At 42.0% G+C, this 18,481-nt stretch overlaps 1 protein-coding gene across 8 annotated transcripts in view; it reads right to left on the bottom strand.

The window, feature by feature from the left end:
• Window positions 1–18,481, bottom strand: part of rbfox3 (RNA binding protein, fox-1 homolog (C. elegans) 3) — a 548,753-nt gene that overhangs the window by 208,739 nt on the left and 321,533 nt on the right. The window contains exon 1 of one of the 8 annotated variants that reach the window (XM_015379423.1): window positions 10,452–10,868. The exons of the other annotated variants lie outside the window; for them this stretch is intronic. Within the exon in view, the coding sequence (XP_015234909.1) occupies window positions 10,452–10,469 (18 nt within the window). The 5' untranslated portion in view covers window positions 10,470–10,868. Of the gene's footprint in view, window positions 1–10,451; window positions 10,869–18,481 lie in introns of those variants that run through there. 8 annotated transcript variants of the gene reach the window in all.

Genomic DNA, 18,481 nt, shown 5'->3' with positions numbered 1-18,481 from the left:
CAATTCAATTCAATTTATTCAGTTTATTTCTATAGCGCCAATCACAACACACACGTCATCTGAAGGCCCTTTCCAGTTCACCAGATCATCCAGTCAGATTGATTCAAAGTTTTCTATCTAAGGAAAACCAGCTGATTGCATCGACTCATTGACTCAAATACAATCCCTCACACTAAGCATGCTTGTAGCGACGGTGGAGAGGAAAAACTCCCCTTTAACAGGAAGTAGAACTGCAGTAAGTCCCTGGACTGGCATGGCTATCGCTGCCCCTACATAGTTAGGGGTAAATGCAGACGACAAATGTCCAACTGGGATCAGCTTCATAGTCATAGTTGGTAGGTTAATTTTTTGATTTTATATATTTTTCTCTGGCTACTCGTAGCCTGCCAAATGTTGAAAGGGTAATATTTCCATTACTGTTAATATATAGTAGAAATTTTACACATTCAGTAATAAAATATCACAGGGGATGTTATGGGGGGATGGTCATTTAAGAAGGGGGATGATAACCCATCCTCAACTCGAGTACTGACTGTGAACCTATTCCAGCTCTGGATAAACATTGATGTTCCAACTTTTTCTGTAGCATAATCAATCCAAAATCGAAGTAATTTTTAGACCAACAGACGAGTGTTTAATAGTTAGCAAAGAGCTTCAGTTAACCCAACTAGGAAGCACCAACCGGGCTCTAAATCTGGGCACAGTGATGGACTCAAACCTGAACCTTCAGAGGCTAATAAAGACAAGAACAAAGTCCGACTCCTGTCACCCGAAGAACATCTCCAGGATCAACGGACGAATTTCTCAGCAGGACCTTGAATAAAAAGATTCCTGCTTCATTTATCTTTAGTAGAGTTGATCATTGCAGGTCACAGGTCGGCCTGAAAAGTGGATCAGAGCTGCAGCTGATCCAGAATGCTGCTGCCTGCATCTTCACTAGAACTAAGAAAGTAGAGCACATCAGCCCAGTTCTGAAGTTCTTCCATTGGCTCGCCATACACTGCAAAAAATGTCTTAAAATAAGTGCATTTTTTTCTTGAATTGAGGTAGTAAATGTGAAACTTTGCCAATGAAACGAGACAATTTACATTTAAAATAAGACAAAACAACAGCATTGTCTTATTTTTAAGTAATTATTATCTAATTATCTTATAATAAAGGTTAAAAATACTCATTCCATTGGCAAACAATCTTATTTACCTACTCAAGTTAAGAATAAATTTACTTAATTTAAGACATTTTCACTAATTTCTAAATCGTTTTTTGCAGTGTAGCTCAGAGAATAGACTTTAAAGTACTTTTATAACTGAGTGAATAGCTCCATAATACATTACAGACATGAAGAAGCAGCTGTTAGTTCGTATGCTCCACCGATCTAAAATAAACTCCCAGGGTTTAGGAAAAGTACTGAAATTCTCAGTTGCTTTAAATCTAGATTTAAAAAACCCAGCTGTTTAGAGTGGCCTGTGACTCTGCTATCTAAGCATGGGTTCCAATCCAACTATGTAGTTTTTTTTAAATCATTTCATCTTTTTTGATATAAACTTTGTATTTAATGATTCACTTTTAATCTCTTTAACTGTGTGTCGTCTCTACGCCACTGCAATCCACTTTTCTTTTTCTTTGTTTCTCAAGTAATGCACTTTGAATTGTAATGTTACTGAAATGTTCCCCATGCATAAACTTTCCTTGCCTAAATATATGGTTAAAAGGAGTCTTGAGAAATTGAATGCATACTGAGAAGGTAGTTCAACCACTGGATTCAGGTAAGATGGACCAAGAACGAAAGCTAAAACCCTCAGGAACTGGAACTTCCCTTCCCTATGTTGGACTTTTAGTCAAAATAGTTGGCATCTAAAAAAAAAAATCTTCCTATTTTAAACGTAAATTATCTTCTTGCATTGGCAAAATGTGTCTTACCTCCTCACATCAAAAGAAAATACTCTTTTTGCAGACGGTGCACCAACAGTTTTTCCTTCCCAATTTACCGAACCTTTGAATTTCTGTTTGAACACCTGGTTTTGAAATAGTGAAAAGCAACATAAATGACATTTGTTGCTGTGAAAGAGAGGGCAGTAGAGGTTTTCCTTATCATGCATGGCAGGTTGCCAGTGGATACATTGGCTGCCTTCTCACAGGGACCTCTCCTCCAATCTTTTCCGTATGTGAGAGCTGACACTTCGGGGCATATCTATGGCACAGGCGTGTTAGCGATGCACACGCCTTCTGCTGCAGCGCGGACGTCTAGGATGAAGGACTGCCATGAGAGACTTCTGCAGCTCCTGGTGCAACAGGCCAAGTAAAGCTAAGAAAGCTGCAAAACATAATTGCCAGGCATGAGATACTCCATGTTGGAGAAGCCATTTATATATGCTTCTGTAAGAGGATGAGGAACTCCTGAAAATGAATCAATGCTGAGAGAAGCCATTTCTACCCTTAGATCAGCTGAATGAGGACATTTTTAGGCCATGACGTCTGAATTGCCGTGAAGAATGTTTTTTTTTTTGTGCCTTTCAGACTGAATGACACGTGCTGTGATCCTGAAACGTACACATCGTCGCACTGAATGTGCAAATCATGCTGCCGCCTATTTTTAGGTTTAGAAAATTGGGGCAAAAAAAAAGAAAAAAAAAAATCTTTGAACTTTTGCTCCAGTTTTATTGCCGATTCCTTTGTTGGGCGAAGCCATAATCTTAATATTTAATCTTCTGAGTCATTAGGATGTAAAACGTCTGCTTTGCTTTAGTTTAAACCATTATTCTGCATAATCAAACATCTCACTGCGCAGGATTGTTCACTCAGTCGGAGAGGAAAACAGAGCGCTTTCCGGCGACTCGGCATGAACTGGCAACTCTCCATCCTTCTCCCTCCTCTGGCTCCATCGTTTTGCTGCCCACTTTTCTTTCAAACGACGAGGGCCGCTGTTAATCAGGAGGTTTTATTTTTTTTTCTTGCCTCCTCTGGACCGCTCCGAGTTGAATTGACATGGAGCCTCGACAGTGGCGAGGCAAAATGGCCGCTCGTAGTAACAGCTCACAAGCCCCTGGACAACCTGAGGCATGGCCATCCAATCCCACATCATTAAGGCTAGAGTCCTTTATTGTGTTGGAGGCATTAAATGGTGCGCTGGCTATAGCCCTGAAGTCACACTCCACTAGGAGAAAACAGCAGAAAAATAACGGCACAGCTGGATAATGACTTTTCCCTGGGAGGCTGACCATGTGTACAAAAGTGCTAATGATAGCAGGTGCAATAAGCGAGCGCAAGGCTTTTACTGCGGCCGGATTTATTTTCCTCTGCTAAACTCACCGGTGATTTCCCCCGTGTAGGTGTCTTTCTGTAGTTTAAGAACACCTACCACCTCCTGCCGCCCCTTCCCTCCCTCCTTCCCTCTCCTCCTCTATCTAATCTCTTTATCAGCTGTGCAGCTAATATCAAAGAGGACGGTGGTGTGAAAATCCTGCAAGTAAGACCTGCTGTCAGAGTCCTAATCACAATTAGCTGGGCTGTAAACCCATTAGCCCCAAGGGGGGGGGGAGACCAAACGCTGACAGAATTATTGCTGAAGCTCCCTGATTGCAAACGATCCCTCAGAGAACAAAAGGGTGGAGCCCTCGTTCCCAAATCATGAATGGAAATAAACCTCTGCTATTTCCCTATGAAATGATGCTGGATGTGTTGAAATGGGAAAATACACAATTTCACATCTCAGTGAAGTTGCTAGATTCTCCCTGGTCTTAGTGGTTAAGGAGATAACGGGTTTCCTGGATGTAGAAAGTCGGATGACGCAACAAAGGCTCGCTCGCCCTTCCGCGTTATAAAACATTCTGCTGGAAGTTAATGACTGATTGCAACAGCCAGTTATTCCAACTTGGAAGAGAAGGAGAGCAACCCGCTGGCAGACAAAACAACGCCACGTGACTCCCCCTGGAATGAATCACCTGCAGTGTCAGCCTTTTCAAAGCAGCTCCTCGCATTTGATGTTAAGCCCCCGAACCGTCCGGGCCGTCGGAGGTCTGGCCGGCAGATAGAAACGTCTGAAGTTATTACAGCAGTCAGGTAAAAAGTGTGTGGCGACGTGGACCTGTAATGGGGGTGGAGAGCCGTGCCAGCAGCAGCTAATGAAGGCGTCTCAGGGAGTACTAAAGAGTCTACGTGACACTACTCCTGATTTGCCCGTCTGAGGACACAGATCAATTAATACATTAACAAACCATCGCAAGCACTTCATCCTGCAATATGAAACCCGGCGGCCCGGACTCGCTGCCCTGCCGTCCAGAATGGCTGATCAGCCTCTCTGTTCGTTATGAATTCCAACAATCCCGTCTGAGGTTTTCTTTTTATTATTCTGCCTCAACACGGCTCTGCGGCGCACATATATGGAGCGTGAAATAAAAACCATATATGAATTCTTCAGGCTCATCCTGTAAAATACTGTAATGCACCACAGATGACCCAATCACAGCAGCCGGCACAGTGGCCACAGATAAACCATCTCCAGACGTCTGTTATGTTCCTCGCCGATAAATAAAAACATTGCATTAATGCAGGCAAAACGCATCATGGCACAGCCGACTGCTTTGGTCGAGGAAGTCGAACGTAAAGCATCGCCATGCCATATATATATCCAGTCTCCCCATTACCACCATCTCTACTCGACAGCAAGGGCCCTGCACTGCTAAATTATTCATCACACTGAGGGGAGGACAGAAGCATGCATGGTTTCTCCACTCCATGCCTCTCTTCCCTTTTTCTCCCTGTCTCTAATTCAAAGGAACAGCAGGCTGGAGAGAATGATATACAGGCCATCTCTCCATCACCGTGTGGCCATGTCGCCTCCACTTCCTCCAATTACACCGAAGCAGCGGAGGTTGGAGTTTTTCAGGCCGTGCTCCGCTACAGGCCAGACGGTCGCTAGGCTCGCCTGCCGTGCACATGTGGAGGGTGGCACCCACGGGTCCCATGCATAACCCGGGACGTCTTTGTATACACATTCATCTATATCAGTGGGCAACAGGGAAATGTAAGCCAAAGGTAATTGCCCTGGATGAGAACATCTGCTTGGTGAATAAATATTCTAATGAGGGAAGCTTGCGGGTTCCCCAGACTGATGCGCGGCTGACAGGCGTCCAGAGGGACCACAGGTAATGCTCGCCACCTGCAGTTCAAACGGCAGGCGGTCGCCCTTCTTCGTGGAGCTAAACGACGGCCGAGCCGACTAACACGCACAGGCAACCTCAGCGGATACCAGATGTGGGAAAGCAGATTTCTCACTGATCCCCCATCTTCTCAAAGGCGATCTTTCAACAGAAAAAAAAATGTCTCGAATTACACATAAAGCTGCAGGAGATGACGACCACCCGACTCTACCTTGCTGGGGATGTTTGTCACTTCTTCTGCTACATGGTTCCATTTTCTACCTCCTGCTGTGGATCAGACTGTCAGGACGTTTCCTGACTCAGGGAGGAGCTTGTTGGTTGAGAAACAACCCGAGTATGTGCCATTGCTATCTTGTCTTGTTTTGCATTTGAACTCTCATGTAATTTCCACACTGCTGGACTTTCTTTTTTTAATATTTTGTTTGTTTACTATTGTATAATTACTAATGTCTTTCATTGTTAATAATTTGACCATTCTCTTAAAAGTTATTGATGTTTTTATGAGTGTTTTATGAAGGTTTGTGAACATGACCCACTATCATTGCAACCCCAACCTCTTTACAGGGAAGCAGAAGACCCCGCCTATTCAGACAGGCCAACAATTCCCTTAAACGACCCCCTTTCAGAGGCATAGACAGGTATGGAACATTGCAGGCTAACAAACGAAGCCAAAATGACCCCCATTCCAAAGGGTTGGACCCGTTCGTCCGTTTCAATTTGCAAAAACAAGGCCTTGTTGGGCTGCTGGATAAAACCTGGAACTCAGCGCTATTTCTGACATTTTGAATTGAAAAGGCTTCCTGGATGGAAGAGAAACGTCTTCAAACTTGGAAACAAAGTCCAGTGGATTTTTTGTTGCTGTTTTAGAATGATTATGACCTGGATGACTGAGAATCTTTACCAGCATCAGGTATGTGAACCTACGGAGCCCCTAAAGGGACATGGGGGAAAAAGATAAACTTTTGCAAGATCTTGCAATACTTTTGCGAGATCTCACAAAACTATTGCGGGATCTCGCAAAAGTATTGCGGGATCTCACAAAAGTTCTTTTTTCCCCTCCATGTCCCTTTAGGGGCTCCGTATGAACCAAATCTGATTTCGCTTATAATAGTTCATCAGTTCTAAACCAAATTTATCAGGGGATAAAATAAATGAAGCAAAAATCTTAAATGAGCTAAAGAGCCTCTTGCAGCTCAGGACGCCTAAGATGTAGCAGATAAAAACGCCTATCCTCTCTGAATATGTCTAAAAATGGGACAACTTCATTTTTAAACTTCATTTAAACTTCATTTTAAACTTCACAACTTCATTTTTTATTTGAAAATAAAAATACATGAAATTATTCACAGGGACTAATCAGTTATGGTTACTGTGTCAGCGCATATAATTAAAAATGTATTTAGCCATGACAAGGGCCAGTTCTATAGGGGCCCTAGCACCTGTTGGCCCCCATTTAGAGCCGCCCATTCTTTAAACTCTTTCTACAGTGTCCTTCAACAACAACAATGAATTGTCTTTCTTGTCCAGCAGGAGGCCGATGCAAACTTAAGCTACCACAGGGTCTGATCTACAGTACAGGGTGAATATTCAAGCCCCCATCAACACGGTTCAATCACGCTTTAGTTTGTTCATCTTTGTCCTAAAAAGACTATTTAATATTGATTAACAGATAGTTTATTAATGTTTGAATCATTTATAAACTGCATCCAAACCATTTATAAAAGGTAAATAAATGATTTATTAAGTTCTTAAGACGTTGAAGTTAGCAGAGCAATGTAACCTGTTTACTTTTTATAAATGGTTCAGATGCAGTTTAGGATGATTAACATTAACAAACCATCATAAAACCATTAATAAATGCTCATTTTGCTGTATATAAATGATGGTTATTGTGAAGTGTTACCAATTCTTCTCATACATTGAATAAAGAGCATCATTCTGCAAAAACTTCCCTGATTTGGTTTTTCTGCACAAGCATTCAAATAAAACGGGAGGAAAAAACATCATTAAATCAGATTTTTGTTCATAAATATGTGGTTTTATGGATGTATTGAGGTATCGTCTGTCTAAGCTTTTGTGTTAAATTTGTTTAAAATAATCTATTAAGGTTGGAATAAAGTCATTTTTTAACCTCTATGGTGTACAGAACTGAACCTTATGGCCGCTTTTTTGCACCATAAGTTTTTGCGCTACTAATGTTGATTGTTCTGCATTTTTTTATTTTTTCTCCTTGCATTGATAAATCTTAACACTACTGCCCTTATTACTAATGTTATTTATTTCACCTACAATCTATTTCTCATTGTAAGCTGTATGCAATGGAACTTTGCTCTGTATGCATTCTGTGCATATTAAATTACAAACTTTATCCAAGTCTAGGAAACAGATGATGAAGCGAGGCATGGGGCAAAAACGATCTAGAAATAAGTAAAAATGTCTTAAATTAAGTGTATTTATCCTTAATTTGAGCAGGTAAATGAGATAGTTTGCCAATGGAATGAGAATTTTTACTCTTAAAATAAGATAATTAGATAATACGCACTTAAAATAAGACGATGTAGTTGTGTTTTCTTATTTTAAGTGTAAATTGTCTTGTTCCATTGGCAAAATGTCTCTTTTACCTCCTCAATCCAAGAAAAATATCCTTATTTTAAGAAAAAATTACTCATCTAGATTTCGTTTTTTTGCAGTGTAATGATTAATACATTCAGGTCTACAACAGCACTGGAAAAACGATCTAGATATAAGTAAAGATTTCTTAAATTAAGTGTATTTCATCTTAATTTGAGTAGGTAAACGAGATAGTTTGTCAATGGAATGAGTATTTTTACTCTTAAAATAAGATAATTTGATAAAATGCACTAGAAATAAGACAATGCAATTGTGTTTTCTTATTTTAAATATAAATTGTCTTGTTCCATTGGCAAAATGTCCCTTTTTCCTCCTCAATTCAAGAACAAATGCACTTATTTTAAGAAAAAATGACTTATCTAGATTTAGATTTTTTCCAGTGAGACCGGACCAATCACAGCATGGGAGGCGGCCCATAATGCAACATTTTGGTAAATATCACAGTCAGGGTTTCAGCTGCAACAGAGCAATGCTCTAATGATGCCCTTTATCATGACCCAAAACCGACCGCTGGATAAATTAAATGAATAAAAATGATTTAAAGAGTTATCTGATTGGCTCTCAACTGTTTGTGCCGTCTGTTTGTCCCACCTTTGAAACCGGGCTCTAACGGCTCCATTCCAGGTGAGAATGCTGTTTACACGGCATACATCAATCTGACTGGAGAGGCTAACTGGATCACCTGTTACCAGTAAGCAGCAGCGTACCCTCATACATTCATCTTTCCTTCTTTACTGTGAATAAACACACAGAAAGCTGATAGTGAGCTCTAAATCTCTTTATGACTTTTATTTCTTTTCTTTTACTGATTTAAATCACTAGTCTTGATAATAAAGTCACATTATTGTTGTCTGGATCTCTTTTAGTTTTTAACGTTTTGTAGCAGAGCTGATTTTTTTCTCTAATTCATCTTTACTCCACCTGCACTGCAAAAAATTGAAATCTAAGTAAGTTTATTTTTCTTTAAAAAAGAGCATTTCTTTCTTGAATTAAGCAGCTAAGTGATACACTTTGCCAATGGAATAAGGCAATTTACATCTAAAATAAGAAAAAAACAATTGCGTTGTCTTATTCCAAGTGGATATTATCTAATTATCTTATTTTAAGAGTAAAAATACTCATTCCCTTGGCAAATCTTATTATTTAATTGCTTGAATTATGCTAAATGCACTCATTTTAAGACATTTTTACTCGTTTCCAGATCGTTTTTGCAGTGTGACAACTAAAAGTTTTTGTTTCCTATTTTTGTTTCGTGTGAGAAGGACGTTTTATCCAAATTTAAAATGCGAAAGAGTTAAGACGGGGGGAAAAAAGTTGTAAGAAAGCAGGAAGCGAGTGAAGAAAGTAAGAGTTTTATTCAGCGTGACGCTAATGGATCCGCAGTTAAACATATGCGACGAGTCGCAGATGCTTCTCCTTTAATGTGAGGAGAGGAGAGCCACTGGAGCTGACGAGGCCCGATGCTCCTCTGATGAAGCTGCAGGGCTGTAAACTGTCAGCATCGCTGCTTCAGCCCACATCTGCGTCTGGTCATCAGTCTGTGTTGCTGGAGGGTAGGGGGGTGGGTGGAAAAAGGTGAGTTAGGCCAGGAGACAGCGATGGGCGCCTCTCGATGGGCGCAGGAAAGAGGCTGGAGCGAGGCCTCGGAGCGAGCCTGCGATTGTTTTCCTAAAGTTACGACATGATTTGGAAATCACAGCCCTTCCCATCACTTCCAGAACTTTACAAATGCTTCAGATATCAGATCGGTTGTCTACTAGACAGTAACTTTGGCCTCAGAACATCCTCTCTACCCTGGAAATCTGAGCTTTGAATCAATACCTACTGCATGCTTGGCATACTTTAGTTATTCATCCTTTGTTTTGTTTTTTTTTTCACTTACAAGTAAGAGAAAATGTTTTAGGTATAAAGTCATATATAATGGATTCATCCACATGAAATCACCGCCCCTCCCCAAAAAAAGATGTACTCTCCCCAGAAATCTGAACTCACGATCAATACTTCCACACACACACACCATCTACAGGAGACACATCAATAACTGCATTACGGCTCAGACTGTTTACTGTGGCAACGCTGCAAATATTCATTTGCTTTGTGTTTGTGTGAAGGTAGGAACTCCAAGTTAGCAAACCAGTGGAGGATTAAAATGATCTGCAGGCAGCATTAGCGGCATATGGAAGAGGAAAAAGCAGCGAGGTCTGGGCGGGTACTGTGGTGAGAATACAAACCACCGAGGAGACAAAACCAATCTGACTAATCACACATGATCTCAAAGAGAATTAATCAGCAGCTCTGGTTAACAATCCCCTAATCATCCTCATTCTGCGTTTTAATGCCGATTAATTTATGAAACGCAGCCCGACTGCCATGTATGGAGAAGCGAAAACAACATGTGAGAACCCAAGGCAGACCTGGAGATCATAATATGACCCCCCCCTCCCTCCCTGCAGATTCCAAGCCGGCCGCTTTTGCTGTCAATCGAAGTTGAGCAACAGGACTTGCTCCAATATTTCCCCCATTTAAGGGTTGAATAAAAGTGAGACGTAAACACAGGCCTCCATGGCATCGATAACACACACAGAAGTGGAAGAGCCATCAGCTTTCCAGACAGCGAACAGCATCAGGCTGAAAAAGGCGCCGGCAGCCTTCAGTACTCACCCAAAAGTACATCATCATGTTTGGAGCGGGACAGGTGTGGGCAGGCGAGGGCAGGAGAGTGGGACCGAGCACCGGGACCAGTCCAGCCAGTGTGGGAGTCACGGGGAGGGGAGGGGGGTCCAGGTGTTTGGACTTAGAGCTCTACTGGTCCTTGGTCCACGGAGGAAAGCTCTTCTCAACTCTTCAGTGCGGCTCGACTTGAGGCTCACCTCCGCCTCCTCTTCTTCTTCTTCTTCTTTCACTAAAAGCACCTTTTTTTCTTCAGATATTTTTTAAGCCCCCTTCTTCCTCCTCTTCCTCCTCTTCTGAGCCAACACGAGAAAGAAGGAAAAGCAGACAGGAGAAGGGAAAGAGAGCTGAGGAGGTGTTGTAACCTCTTTTTTCTTTTGACACTCTTCCACTCCACTTGCCTCTCCACACCACTCACTTTGAGACTCTCCCTCCCTCCCTCCGTTCTCCCTCTCTCTCTCTCTCTCTCTCGCTCCTGTGCTGTCTCTTATTGGTGAATGTGAAATCAGTCGGTACGGCGCCGAGGCTCAACTAGAGCAGCAGGAGCAGCAGCCTGCGCTTGACAGCTGCCTCCAGCGTTCCTCCACCGGAGCTGTGTTGCTCTGCATAGAGGAGTGCGCCGCACAATACGGGATCCTGCAGACGGTACTGTAAAATTCAGCGTCCCGGGGAAGGGGAGGGGAAGAAAGGGGGTTGAGGGACAGAGAGAGAGAAATGGGGGTGCAGGAAGCTGGTGGTGGAAATCTCTGCAGGGGGGGGGGGGTAAGGATGGTACTGGTGATGGTAGAGGACTAACGGATCACTCCTCTTTCTCCTAACTGAACTGAAGTTGTTGCAGTTTTAGTTGATCGAACAGAAGAAGAGAGACAAAGAAATGTTTCGGGGGGGTTTTCAAGAATGAAAAACAAAATATATATATATTCAAATTTAGCTGCTGAGCTTCATCACAAGCTCTCCAATTCTCCCTTCATCTTCCTCTGTCGACGTATAGTGACCGGAAGTGTTTCTGGTTGAAAAACACCCCTTTTTTTCCCCCCCAGGTGATGCGTATTGGCAGATCAGAGGCCAGATGAAGTTGGTGTGAAACGCCTCTGTGTGCCAAGCTATATTGCATTACATGCTTTAGTGTGTTTTCCATCTGGCGGCTATAAAGGAGGGACGGATGGCGGCGGCGGTAGCGTTGGAGAATAGGAGGCGATGGGAGGGGAGGAAGGGCTCGCTATCTTCTAGACAGCGCTGTAACAATGAGCCTGCATCAGCAATTTTCAAAACATATCATCAATACACGACTGGGAGCTCACGCTTTTAAATATTAACCCCGTGGCCAGCAGGGCCAGGCTGCAGAGAGCCCAGAGTGGTTTTGCGGCATCCTCTGGCGCAGGATCATCCAATAAAAGGCATCCTAGGGGATGAGCTAATTTGCCGTAGGATCTTAAAGAACATTTGCCAGCTAGAGAGCATGTTGCCATAATGAACTGAGCAGATATACTCAGGTGTGTTACCCATAAGCAGGGTTTGAAGCTGAACACAAGGGGCCTCCTTCATAAAACCTTACTGTAGTCTCGAATTTATCTCCTGTTTTGTTTAGAAAAGCACAACTAGCTCATCTTAACTCACAGTAGCACTAGAATTTTTGCAGCAATTCCTACACGTCCGGCACAACAGCATGGATTTACATTAGCAATCACAGAGTGGATAACCTCCACACTCCTCCATCAATCTGTGATGGCAAATAAAAATGAAATGCACTTCTCAGGCAACTCAGATTAAAGATCACGCTTTTATCAAATACTGAAGTCTATTTCAAGTCCTGCTCATAAATAACTGAAGGGGAAAGAGGGAAGAAAAGAGGGTGGAGGGCAGACAGGCAGAGGTGCTGAGGGTGTAGACGGTTGTGCTGCTGAGGGCAGCTGAGTTTAGAGGGAAAAAAGATGGAAAATAAGGTTCAGGCACCATTTATGGCCCAGTAATCCTCACATCTCCACCCTGCCAACGTCCTTCAGTTACACATGAAAACGGCGTTTTGGGTGAAGACAGAGTTAATCGGGGTGAATATGGGATCTTCCTCACTTCCTGTCACTCTGAGTTGCACTTTTTTCCCGCGCTCAACACTACTTACCAGGGATGCGAGCGGCTTTCCCAGGCATTTAGATTTCCCACCATCGTCTAGACACTCCCAAGAGATCCTGCCATCCATTACAAAGATGGAGCTTTCAAAGAGAAGAGGAAGCCAGGGCCTCACACAGAGTGCGTTCCGCCTAAAATGTCCGTCTAAGTCCGATCTCCTCTGACTCCATATCTGCTCCTTGAATATTTCATGACCATCTCACCTCTGCTCTGCAGCTCACTGCTATGCACAGAACAACTTCTGCCAACCTACTCCAGATCCCATCATTAGAAAGACTTCGGAGGAAACAAGGTTCCCTGTGGAGCGCCGCGCCGTTTTTATGGTCCGTTCGGCCTTCTTGTCCTCATTCATCAATCCGTGGGCTCTCCTCTCAGCCCGGTCTCAGCTGGTGGACGCCCCGGTGGGGAAGGATGTAGCTCCATCCCGAATCTCCCAGGCATTTTATTTTATTTTTTTCCAATCACACACTTCACTTTATAGAGTGACCCCCTTTACAACCAGGTGGAAAGGATCTGAAGCTCTGCTCGTTTTATCCCTTTATGTGTCTTCATCAGCCCCACAGGTGGCTATCGATGTTTCTACCTCACATACATCACATCAAGCAGGTTTCACACAGGGAAACAAAAATACTCTTTACAGCTCTTTGTTTTTACCCTTGAATCACTCGGTCAGAACAAATACAGCTTCATTTTTTTGCAAAAAGTTTCATTCATTAATTGAAACTTTCTGAGGGTATTTTATTTTCTCTCTAATAATGTATTCAGTATAATTAAACCTGTTTCTTTTTGCTTCCTTTGGAGGCTGCGAGGCGTGTTGTCCCTATTGAAGGTGTAGTGGACCATTTTTCTGTCAATTTAGGTAAGAAACATCAAAGTGACTTTCCAAATAACTATGGATCTGCAAGACCATCCTACCTTCTTCTCAAGGGGGAGCATCTTTCCAATGTGAGTGAGCTCCATTGACCTTCACTGCTTGAAGACATCAGATGAGCTAAAAATGTTTGCATTACACTGTCAGTCATCAACGGTAAATCTTATTCTACCGAAAATCAGTGGACAGCCAGTCACAATTTCCCCAATTTCCTTGCTGGTCCCCTACAATTCCTTTAAACATCAATATTTGAACAAAAAATTCAAAAAATTGTCTAATTTGTGGACATTAAGATTTAAAGAGAAGCATCATCTCCTTTTCAGACCCTGTAATTCAGTGAAAGGGTGGAATCCTTATGCAAGAGGGGATGACTCCGGTAGCTGGATGTTGGAGGGGATTTCGCTTGGAGTTGCAGGGAAGTGGACTGCCATTTGGCTGGCGTTTGACTGAGTAGGGCCATTTTGAATGGCTGCTACTGTAAACAGTCGAATCGCGCTTACACATCAAGAGGAAACTTGCGGGAAATGAGACGCACAATGGCGTTGTGTGAGCAGGTCACACAGATCGTCATTAGGGTAAATCCCCAAGAACTCGGAGATCGCCGAGTATGACTTAAGGACAAAACAGGAAGTGCTGCCTGAAAACTGTCACGTTGTCCACAACTGTGGAGGGAAATTAGTTCCCCTATTGTTGCACGCAAGGAACACTTTCTGCAAATCGAAATTTGAGAAAGAATTACTTAATCATAAAGTTTTTAGGGTAACTTTCTAGTATTCTAAGCTTTTTTTCCTTATTATTTTAAAGATGTTCATAAGAAAAATCTTCAATGTAAAAAATGCATTTACACTACCCTTGAAAAACTGATCCATGCCGAGACCGGTCCGAGGGGGGGGGGGATTGGAACAGGGGGCGATCAGCCTCTCACTCTCAGTATCAAACATGTCTAAAAATTCAGTCGGCCGTCCATGTTCGTGGACAATTCCTGCTGTTGACGCAGATTTACCAGAACCTCGATCACTGCAGATGTGAAAACAAAGGAGTTCCTCTTCTTCTTCATCCAGATTAACGAATCATCTCTCGGCGCTAAGTACGACATGTGGTTTTTGGTAGGTAGATCGCATCAGAGCATCGGGTCACACAGTGTGAGAACACACATTGTGAACTTTTAAATCCTGCGGTTTCGTCGTACAGTTTGAGCTGTAGCTGCGTGCAACGATTGAAAATATTGCACAGTGTATGTCCGGCCTAAAAGTGTGGCTTAGAACAACCAGACTATGTGGAGCCTGTAGTTCAACAATTCTCGTGCATTATTCACCACAGTCGACAGGTTAACAAACCCTCCTATCTCCGTGGCCAATGAACTTCCATCTAAAAGGCCTGCAATGACTTTGCTAAGTTCTTTACTGAGAACATAAAAGGTATGTCAAAAATGTAGGTCTTCCTCCTGTATTTACATGATCGTGAAAAGATGCTAATAGTAGTCTACCTTGCCATCACCGTTCACATTCTATTCCACCAAAAAAGGCATTCCAACAATCAGAGACTCACCTGCAGGGAGTCGATAAATGTGGCTCATTGTTTAACCTTTTACCTGCTGTGTACGAGACCAGGAAACAATGATAAATAAAAATGGATAACAGCTAATGTTGCTAATGCTACATCCACATGAACATGCATAACCACAAGTCAAACTATGCTTCATATTAAAAAAGGGCCCAAATAAGCTTATTTCATTTCACAATTTCTACAAATGAGTAAACACAAATTTAAAGAAAATATTAGAAAGATTGTCTAAATAAAATACCAGGTTTTGACTTTTTTCAGGCAGCATCAAATATTGTAATGTTTTTTGTTTGGTTTTTTACATGGTTTTTAGATCATTGAGAAGACAACACTAAAACAGATATATGATACAGATACAGATAATTTGTGCTAGGTTGTGTCCCTCTCTTCTTGTCCCTTTTCTTCTTGTTTTCCTCTCTATGTTTTGTACTCAGCTGACTTTTCATGCTGTCTCTAAAGGAATGAAAGATTTTTTCCAAGCACTAAGCTCACTTAGCTGATTGCTCCTTCCTGTGTTTCCAAAAAGGCCAAAGTAAATAACCCAGTCCTTCTTTTCACTGTAGACAAGCCATGATCTGCTTATCTGTTCTCCATTTTTCATTTGGATGAAATAATAGCTGCATGAATCATGACAGCAGACAAGATAGAGGAGAGCAGGAGGCGGGGTTACCAATCTACTCGCTCTGGAGAGCAGAGTTCGCTGCTTTTAGATGTTGTCTCCAAAGTCTCCAGTAGCAGAAAAAAGTCTCTAGATTTGGCGCTAGGAGCTTTTTAGAAATCAAAGTGCTAGAGGGGTGTGAAAAGTGGCTAAATATAGCGACTAAAGCGCTAAGTTGGCAACACTGCTCTTTGCATGGTTTGTTTTCAAATGGTTTGCTGCTGTCTGTTTGGACCTTTCTGAACATGTGCAGCAAATGGACTGATCCAATATGGTGGACACTGAAGGGGGGGCTGAGACACATTTATTATTAGCTATCTGATAGCATTTTAGGTAAAGGATTTTTATCAAAACATAATTAATGTGCACAAAAAAGGAATTGTTGTATTAACCATGCATGTAAACAGAGTTTTATAGGGCACCCAGGAACTTGGGGCCCTAGGCAGCTGTCCAACTATCAGACAGCCAGAATAGGATCAGAGATAAATAAAGATCTAGCTACGATTTTAAGCATTTATCACAATTGCTCCATTCAAAATGTGCAAATATTCAGATTTTTTGAGATCATTTAAAAGCCGCCTCTAATTTGATGGTTCAACCAGGAGAAATTACCAATCACATTAATTTAGATTTTGTTTGAAGCTAAAATGTTTACAAAAAAGCATGAAAAAAAAGCATGAAGAAGTGTATCAGACCAAAAAACAGCCGCAGTTGCTCTTGCATTAACAGAGAGGCTGCAGCATCCCCCCCCCTCTCACTCGGGTTGAATTTGGGATTGAACATGAGAGGCTTTTAACATTTAAAAAAAATATATCTTTAAATTAGTGATGGGTTCGACTTTCAGCTCTGACTTACTGCAAAGACAAAAAAAAAAAGCGAAACTGGGTTATACCACCGAGGCGTCCTGACAGCCAGTAACTAAAAAAACATGACGTTACCTAATTCTGCGTCTCCAGCTTTCTGACATACACTGTACATTTAGCCTCCAAAATGGTGATGCTTTGCTTCCATCCCTGGAAGATATCATTAAACATCATTTGTAGGCATACATTACACTACAGGCAGCAAATCGTCCATCTGGTAATAGTGGAACGCACTGTCTGGGAGACAATAAATTCATTGTATGCTGCTGCACATAAACAATCCCTCTGATGTAATGCCTCCGTGTAGACATACAAAAAGTACATTAAACATAGCTGTGTGCTCAGACTGTATGTAGTGTTAATAATGCAGTGTTTACATCTTGGCATTGAGCAGTCAGTGCTGGCCTGAGGGTACAAACTGGCAGGGCTGTGCAGTAATTAGGGGCTGTGTGTTGGGGATGTGAAGGCTCGCAGCGTGTCGTGCTGATCCCACCGCTGGGCAGGCCTGGTGTGTCGCAGGCAGGGAGTGCTGCACGGAGCTGCACCTTTCTGTCGCAGCGAGGAGTCGTACCTTCCACTGAAAGCAACGACTCCCGTGGACTGTGGCGCTCTGCCGGAGAGGATGCAGAGGACGTTAACGCCATGACAGCGGGAGAGTTAGCTGTCCTTGCAGCAGGAGGAAGTCGTGTTTCTGCAGAGTTCTACGGTGAGACTTGTTTACATGTTCTTCATAAAAAAAAGGTACAACAGAAAATAATTATCTCAGAATATTTTTCCGAACCTGATTTCTGCGCTTGTATCTTGTTTGTGTTAGATGCTAATTATGCTTATTTTTGTCTTTTCACTCTCGTGTTTGCTCTGGATCCCCGCTGCTCTGTAGCCATTACCGTTGAACCTCTAATAAATCAGATCACTTTGGATTCTAGAGACTAAAAATCAGGCTTCAGCAGCATCACCATCCCTTTCTCTTTATTCGATTTCTGTCGATTATTTCTAGGGGACCATCCCACACACTGGTTTAAGTATAAAAATCACTTCTCTGTGTTGCAGCTCGACTACTTTATGACTCCAAGGGCAGGGAGTGATTTTATGCTAAATGCATAATTCATGGAAAAAGTTTAGAGACACACCAGCAATTTAGCACCGAATTCCAATAAAGTTGGGGGACTTGCAAGGGACAGATTAACGAGAGACAGTTAAACTCAGAAGAATGAGAAATCTTGAGTTCCAACCCATAAGTACGGGTGAATCTGCAGAAACGCTGAATCCTACATTTCCCATAGTGCAACACTGCAGGGAATGTCATCTGGATGTTTGATTCATCTTAAAAATGAGGCGGGCATGAAAGATTTTCTCTGTTAATATCTGGCTGTTTTTGCTGCTCTAGATCCATTTATTCCGGTGAAAAAGAAAAAAAACAAACAAAAAAAAAAGTTGAATAAGTTTTCAGATTTATGCGTTCTTCTTGTAACAAATAATAGATGGGCAGAAAACTTTTAAGTGATATTAATTCTGGCCTAAATTGGGTTATATTTCTGCAGCCAAATGCAAATTTCAGAAATTTTCTCCACTGCAAATATTCACCTAAAACCAAAATCAGGAATCTGCTTTCAAATATATTTTTCTCAGTGAACGAGACCAGAAGTTTAAATCAAATCTTTAAGGTATTGTGTAACTCTGAAATCTTTCTCTAGGGCTGCAACTAATGATTATTAAACTGTCAATTTTTGGATAAATCGATTATTATTCAGAGGGCAAAAAAAATCCCTAAAAAGATTTGATATACAAGTTAAATCAGGTAAAGCTAAAACTGCCATGGGTTCAATGTAGAGCATATTAAAGGTACACTATGCAACCTGTGTTGATTTTCCAGCGAGGCTCCCCCCAGAGGACGAAAGTAAAAGTGCACCGTCGTAAATATCCTCAGCTGTTCTGAGTT

The sequence above is a fragment of the Cyprinodon variegatus genome, unplaced genomic scaffold (assembly GCF_000732505.1).
Source record: "Cyprinodon variegatus isolate N-32 unplaced genomic scaffold, C_variegatus-1.0 Scaffold191, whole genome shotgun sequence".
Classification (NCBI taxonomy): Eukaryota; Metazoa; Chordata; class Actinopteri; order Cyprinodontiformes; family Cyprinodontidae; genus Cyprinodon; species Cyprinodon variegatus.
The sequence above is the reverse complement of the archived record's forward strand: the minus strand, read 5'-3'. Positions and strand labels throughout refer to the sequence as shown.